Below are 7,655 nucleotides of genomic sequence, written 5' to 3' on the forward strand. Positions count from 1 at the left end.
CCAGTGCTGGTGCTGCACTGGGGGAACTGAGCGTGTGAACCGTGCTCAGCTCAGGGTTTACCTGCTGCCCAGGAGCTGCTGTTCAGCTCCTTTGCTCTGGGACGTGCTGACAGGAGGGCTCGAGCCTCTGGGGTCTGAGCGTGGACCTGTGGGACGTGCTGAGGATGGTCAGCGCTCTCGGTTTCACCACGGTGATGAGCATCATCTCGGGGGACAGGAGGAGCACGTGCAGGGCTCTCTGCAGGCACGGGAAGAGCCTTTCCATGGGCAGGTCCAGCCGCCAGCGCTCTCTTCTCCAGAAATGGGGCTGCTGGAAGGAAGGGGGGGTTCCTGATGCTGCCACTGGCTGGTGGGAACGCTGGCAGAGGGGAACCGAGCAGAGTGCTGCAGGGCACGGAGCTCTGGAGGGTGATGCAGGTGCTGCAGAGCACGGGCTCTCTTTTGGGGGGGTGTGTGTGCAGAGCATCAGCAAAGCCAGCAATCGACACACGCCCAGCATCGATGGGCCCCAGCCATCAGACAGGAGCCATCTCCCGTTCCCAGTAAGGTCCAGCTGGGAGGAAGGGGCAGTGTGTGCCTTGCATCTGTTCTGGGGAGCAGGGTCTTGTGCAAAGCAGACACGAGGTGCTCCTGAATCCCAGCGTTAGGAGTTTGATTTGACCTCGCAGCAGCTGAAATTAGAAATAACGCCGTTAAAGGAACCTGGAAGTGATGTGAGAAGCAGACGGGGCCCGGAGTGTTTTCACTTTTATTGTAAACAGCTTCTCCTCTGTGCAAAGCATGGGTGGAGAATCAGAAATATAAATCCTATGAACGGGGTCTTTGCTGCTGGTGAGGAGTGCGTGTAGGTAGTTCATTCTGAGCATTGTTTGTCTATTTTCAGAGCTGGACAAACAATCCCAACATTTACCTGTTAGGGAAGGACTGAGTCCTATAATTAGTGTGAGCTGGAGAAATGCTGGCAAACAACCATCTGTGCTCATCGGGGCCACCAAAGGCTCCTGCCTGATGTATTTGTCAAGCTCCAGAAAAGAAGTGGCAGAAATCCTGGCAGATGTCTGTGCAGACAGATAGGAGCTCCCCCTCCTGCTCCACCCCGATGCCACCGCAGCGTTCTGCTCCCAGGCTGTGCAGAACTGGATTCCAATCGTACTGGCCCCTCTCTTTTAATTTTTCCTTTAGAAACGTCTGCTGTGTTATCAGATGCAAATACCCCCCCAGAGGCCCTTATAATTTAAAGAACCGAGGCTCTAATTTCTCATCTGATACAAAAAATTCTTCATACACGCAGCGTTCAAAGGAGATGAGCTTGTGTTTGTCTCAAGCTGTGCAACCCCCTCAGCCTTAAGCCATGAGCATTGGCTGTCTTTAAAAAAAAAAAGTTCACCAGCTGCTGAAAAATCGTTGCGTGGGTTTGCCATGCCCTTGGATGCAAGAATTGCAAAACGCAAAGGTTTGGGGATGCGTTGCACCCATGCCTGCCCTGCAGAGGGTTTCTCTGGTGTGTCCAGGTTCAGGCAGCTCCTGGCCATCTGCTGGGGAGGGAAGAGCTTGTGTGACATGCAAATACCATCTACTTTAATTACCTTGTGATTAAAAGGGATTTTTACAGCAGATTATTTTTTTAGAGCTTAAATTTCTTTTTTTTTTTAATTTTTTTCATCTTCGCCACATCTTTGCATCTCCTGCTGCCTGGCTGTGTCCAGCCGATGCTTTATGTTGGGAACAAAATGTCAGGAATACATTTCTCTCACAGTCAAGAAACTCAGATAAAAACCATTTTCTTCTCCAAATTGAACTGATTTTTTTTTTTTTTCAAACATACAAATGTCTTTGTACCAAAAAGAAAAACACTTCAAAGAAATGTTTATGATACAATTTTCATCCATTTATTTGTCTTCCCATCTCGTAGGAGGAAAACAGCCCCAACAGCCCTCTCCTCCTCTCCTTTATCGCTGTGTTATGTTGTTTGTCCCGGAAGGCAGCTGTGCTCAGAGTGCTTTTGTATCCCTGCTGTTGCCTGTCCTCATCGCTTTGTGTTTTAAAGAAATTATTTTGTTTTCTGTCCCCCTGCACCGCCTGTCCCCCCGCCCGCTGTCCGCTCATGGTCTTTTGTTTATTGCAGAGAAACCCCATAATGAAACGTCTTTACGAAATCACACTGACATGTACAGGGGTGAGTCAACGCTGGCTTCTGGAGACCTTCACCGTTTAACCCCTTCCCGCCTAACCCCCCCGGCCCCCCCCCCGCGCTAACCGGGCAGCGGCCGCAGCATCGCCCGCCCGTCGTCTGTGCCCGTGTCCCCTTCGTGCGTTGTCACCTCGACTTTGCAAACATGGGTGGGATGGAACGAGCCCAGTGACTGTAAAATCCCTCAAAGTTTTCACATCTTAAAATTATTCATTTTGAGTGAATGGAGTGGGTATGCAGAGCCCAGTTTGAGAGGCATTTGGATTAATGGGATCTGGTCTCCTCGCCGAGGAGGTGGCTTGTCCTCAGCGAAGGCTCATGATTTAAAGATAAGACCCAGCGTCCCTCTTCTCTGTGTCTTCAGAAAGAGCATCTATTGTAGCTGCGGCGAAACACAGGCAGCGAGTGGGAGGGGAAAAAAAAAAAAAAAGAAAAAAAAAAAAAGAAAAAAAAGAGTATTTAGTTTTCTCAAAAGCCAGGGTTTTTATTTCTTTGTGCCGAGGTTGTACACGTGTTGGATGCTTTCGCGAGGCTTTTGCCCTTTGTCTGGGCAGGGAGATTACCTCCGGAGCCTGCGTTTGCTGGGAGAAGCCCATCCCAAACTCATCAATTATACTTCAGACACAAAACCGCGTGGCTCCCCGGGGCGCTGCCTGGAGAATAGATGGGAAGTGTCAGGGATGTGACAGGATAACGGGGGCAGAGCTGGGCAGCAGCAGGGTTTGGAAGGGAGCGGGGGGACGGGGCTGTTTGTGGGTGATGCTCAGAGCACCGGCACTGCCAGGGCTGTGAACCCCTCGCCAAAGCCCACCACGGAGCCCGATTGCCCCGAGACTGGGCGTTGTCATGGGCAGGATTTGCTTTCTGCCCCTCTTGCTGCTCACGGGGACCGGGGTTTCTGAGGATGCTGGAGAGCTGGGGAAGGCTCAGCAAAAAAACCAGCCTTGGCGGAGGTGCTGGTGGCAGCAAATGGGCTGGGCGTAGTCTGAAAAAAACCATAGAAATGACTGTGAGAGGGGGTTGCCAGCAAAATTAGCTTCAATGGGAACTGCATAAACGGCATCATGCCTCAATGAGCCTCAGATTTCTCCAGATTTTTATTCATAGGCGCACAGGAGAAGCACTCTATGGACTATTTGCACTTTACATCCCTGGAATGTTTTATGGGTGCAGTGGATCATCTGCTCAAGCCTCTGCCTGAGCTCCAACCCAGCTATTTCTTTAATAGTTAAGGAACTGGTAAAAGAACTCTTCCCTTCAGCCCTTTTTCTTCTCGCTAGCCCTGTGTTTCTCCCTGGGATGACCTGTCTGGCCATGCTGGCCACTGGGACCAGCCGCAGCAAAGCCTTTGGGATGGGGAAGAGGGACATCATTGTCCCCAAGTATCTAGGTCTTGGGAAGACTTGGGGCTCTCGGACGCTGTCCCTTGGGGTGCTGGTCCCCATGGTACAGGCACAGCTGGCAGGGAGGTGATGGGACAGGCTTCATGGGGACGGGCTGGGGGTGAGGGTCCCCTTCCCTCCCAGGCTGTGCTGGATGTGCCTGAGCTCATCGCAGGGATGTGGGGCACGGGCGGATTGTGGGACACTTGTCTCAAACCGCACCCGAGGGCCAGCTCATCGTGGGGGATGGAGCCAAGCTCTTCTCCCCATGGCTCGTAGTAGGTGCAATGATTTCCTTGCTGCAAAGCTTAATTGCCCAGACAAGCTGTCTGTAATGATGAAGGAAAAATGATTTAAAAGGATTAATTGAATATTTCATTAGCAGAAGTTTCTCACCTTTTTTGAAAATGGAAATGAAAGTCTGTTTTGTTCTTTTTTCTTTTCTTTTTTTTTTTTTTTTTTTTTACTTTGGCAAACCTGTGGGATGTTGGAAGGCTGGCTAGCTGTGCAGGAGGCGAACAGATGGGATATGTCGGGATGTGCATATTCCTGTTACCACCTCTAAGCAGAAATGCAAGTTGATGGACAATTTTTAAATGCTGTCAGGTCAGGACAGTGGGGAGGGGGGGCACTTGGCTGCTCCGGGGGGAGAAGTGGCTGTTTCTGGGATATCCTGTTCACAGCTGAACGATCCCATTTCATAGAGGTGGGGACAACAGCAGCAGTAGATTGGAAGCAGAGTCTATTTTTGAGCAGAAATAGCCATGGGTTTTATTTTTCCTGTTCTGTTCCATCCGAACAGATGAGTGAGACGTTGCTATTTGTCTGACAGCTTCCAGCTGGAGCAGTACCTCTGCCAGAGAGAATTTCTGGCTGCTCCCTATTATAAATAGCAAAATATTTATTAGTAGTGCTGTACTAAGGCAGAAAGCTTATCAGCTACGCAGTGGTGTTGTTAGGGTTATTAAACAAGTGGCTAGGGTACTAATTGATCTCCCTTATTTTTAATTTTCATCATTAATATATGGCTCGTAAAATTTGGCTTGCACTGCTGCTTAGCTCTTCTAGTTCTGCCCCGGGCTTCTGAGCAATGGGTTCATTGAGGGAGGGAAGCGTCCAGTCTGTTCAACCAGGCTGCAGATTGTTGGCTAATAAAAGCCAATATTGACTTGTAATATCCCACTCTCCTAATCACGTGAGAAGAGAGAAGTTCATGAGTCTGGCTGGAGGTAGGGGAGCTGTTGATAAATGCTGCCACCGTCTCTGCATCCTTGCAGAGCCCTGCACGGGCTGGCTGGTTTGAGCCAAGGAAAAAGATCCTCTCCAGAAGCAGGCAAGCAAATAGCCGCATGTGCCTGCCCAGAGAGCTGGCCCTTCACGATAAGTCAAGATTTGCCTGCCCTGGTAATCCATTAATCAAGTAATTGACTAACCTGCTGACGAGCACATGCGGACCGGTAACCGGTGGGTGCGTGGGAGCGGTGGGATGCGTGTATGGCTGCGCCCTGGCACATGTGGAGCAGTTTCAAAGTCATGGTTTAACTCTTGGGGTTGGTTTTTTTTCCCCTTTTGAGCCTGGTCCCAGGCTTTCCCCAAGGCAGGCTGATGGGGACTCCACGGACATCCCCTGCCCTCTCTGCCCTCCTCCTTCCCAGCCCTTTTCCCCACCAGAGCTCAGGTGGAGGATTCCCAAATAGTCATCCCCCCACAGATCGTGGCAGTATTTGTAGTGACCCTGTGCCAGCCCTGGCCGTCCTGTTCCCTTTCCTAATCTCATAACCTCCGTCTCTGCTACTGCTGCTTTCAAGCCCATCTCATCCTGTTTTGTCCTCACTGATCTAGATCTATTTAATAATTCCACTTATTAATGGAATTTATTCCATTCTTTTCCCCTACAAAGAGACCTTTGGTGTGTGTATCTGTAGAGAGTTGTCTCATGTCTTCCCCTGTTTTTTTCCTGTTAAACTTTCCTGTCTGGTCCCAAAATCTGTCATTTTGGTCGCTAAGTTGTTCCTTTCCAAAGGACGCTGTCCTTCCTGGCCCTGCAGCTCCCAGAAAGGGTGGGAAACCTGCTTGGTGCTGTTTGAACCTCAGACAGCGCCAGGATCCTCTGTATTTTTGGAGATCTCTGTGCCAAAGTGGCTCGGTTGTCTGAGCAAACCCTTCCTGTCCCCATTTGTTCCTTTTGTCCTTCATTACACATTCTGTCCATCAGTATTTCCAAGTCTCATCTGACTTCAGCCCATGTCTTTGTGCTAGAGGCAGGGATGGGCAGGAAGGGTGCTGCCCCGGCAGGAGCCGATGGTGTGGGACATTTTCGCCGAGGCTCAGCTCGCTCTGCCCATCCTCTGCTGCTCCTTTACCTCCTTGCCTCCTGAGCATCCTCCCTCTACCCTTTTTTTTTTTTTTTTTTTCACTTTAAAAATTACCTTGAGCCCTTTCCAGGTACGTTTCAGGGTGAGTTCAGTATCCCAGGCTTGGCTGGGAACCCAACAGCATCCCCCTGAAAGCACCATTTGTTTCTGGCTCCGTATGTGCCCCCCTATTGCTGGAGCAAAAGAGAGTTTAAAAGCCCTGTGTTTTGTTTCTTTTCTTGTTTTCTCTCCTGCTGATTTCAGCCCGAGGGATTACGGAAACAACTCCCAGCTTCATGTATCCCTACGGGACCTCGAGCAGTCAGATGGTGCTCAGAGGGGTGGACCTCTTGCTGGAGTGCATCGCTTCGGGAGTGTACGTACTGCGTCCCAGGGGTGGGAGAGGGGGGTCTGTGTGGTCCCCAGCGGGATGGCCTGGGACCAAGATGCTGAATCACCAGGGAAATCCCTCTGGCTAGGAAAAGGGCTCATTCCCTTCCTTTTAACTCCTATTAATAATAACTCTTGTAACCTACGTGACGCATATGGAGCAAGCAGGAGAGCTGAGTTTTGCAGCAGTGTGCAGAGAAGTGTCTGCAGATACTTGCTGCCCGAGGATGATTCCCTGCTGGTTTGTCCTTATAGTGATTTGCAAATCTCCTGTGTGCTCCTCACCACCCTGCATAAACTGTGGGTGAGGATGCTGCTGGTCCATGTGCCTGCAGAAGCATCCTGGGCTCGGGGTCAGACTTTGGCAGCACTCCTGGGCTGCACTGCCTGCTGCTGCCAGACCAGCGCTCTGCCCACTCCTGCTCACCTGGGGATGCTCAGGGTCCTGGTTTAGGGGCTGTGGTCCAAAGGAGGGTTTCCCAGCAGTAGGATCGGTCCTTCCCCCTGGGTGTGAGTGGTTCCGAGTGCAGGATTATCAACTGTTTTCTTAGGAGTAATTTTCTTATCTTGCAAAAGCATTTATCTCCTCCCCTCTCCTTAGACCAGCGCCAGACATTATGTGGTACAAGAAAGGAGGAGAGCTCCCAGCAGGCAAAACCAAGCTGGAAAACTTTAACAAAGCCCTTCGTATCTCCAACGTCTCCGAGGAAGACTCTGGGGAGTATTTCTGCTTGGCGTCGAACAAGATGGGCAGCATCCGCCACACGATCTCGGTGAGAGTGAAGGGTACGTCACCTTTACCTTCCCGTCTCTTTTACCTTCACAACTAGGAGCCGAGGGGACGTGCATGGGAGGGGATGCTCTCGGGGGAGCCGGGGCTCTCCGCAGGGGCTGTCTCCATGCTGTATCCAGCCATAACCTGCTTCTTGTCCAACCTGACCTAAAAGCAGCGTGAGGTATGATCTCATCTGCTGTAACTCAGCAGAGCGATGAGATGTGATCTCATCTGCTGTAACTCAGCAGAGCGTCACCGAGATAAATGGTTGCGTTTTTGGGCAAAACAGGAGGATTGTGGCCAAAGTGGGGGGAAAAGGACTCCCCACTCTCACCGCACCCCAGAAATCCCACTAGAGAGGATGGTGTTCTCATGTCTCAGTTCAGCGCTCTGCAGGGAGGGGATTTGGGATGAGGTAGTGTTTATAACTGGTGCCTTGGTGTATTTTCAAGCTGCTCCATACTGGTTGGACGAACCCCAAAACCTCATCCTGGCCCCCGGTGAGGATGGCAGGCTGGTGTGTCGAGCCAACGGGAACCCCAAGCCTTCGATCCAGTGGCTGG

The 7,655-nt window shown here is 51.0% G+C and overlaps 1 protein-coding gene across 7 annotated transcripts in view; it reads left to right on the forward strand.

Moving 5' to 3' along the window:
* NFASC (neurofascin) overlaps positions 1-7,655 on the forward strand; it is a 48,299-nt gene that overhangs the window by 3,732 nt on the left and 36,912 nt on the right. For 4 of the 7 annotated variants that reach the window (XM_010073500.1, XM_010073503.1, XM_010073504.1 and 1 more), the window contains exons 7-9: positions 6,192-6,303; positions 6,919-7,103; positions 7,545-7,655. The exon at positions 7,545-7,655 is cut by the window's right edge and continues 12 nt beyond it. In XM_010073500.1, the coding sequence (XP_010071802.1) occupies positions 6,192-6,303; positions 6,919-7,103; positions 7,545-7,655 (408 nt within the window). Of the gene's footprint in view, positions 1-2,125; positions 2,177-6,191; positions 6,304-6,918; positions 7,104-7,544 lie in introns of all 7 variants that reach the window. The other 3 variants (XM_010073499.1, XM_010073501.1, XM_010073502.1) reach the window with 1 other exon arrangement.

The sequence above is a fragment of the Pterocles gutturalis genome, unplaced genomic scaffold, assembly GCF_000699245.1.
Source record: "Pterocles gutturalis isolate BGI_N339 unplaced genomic scaffold, ASM69924v1 scaffold18632, whole genome shotgun sequence".
NCBI classification, from domain to species: Eukaryota; Metazoa; Chordata; class Aves; order Pterocliformes; family Pteroclidae; genus Pterocles; species Pterocles gutturalis.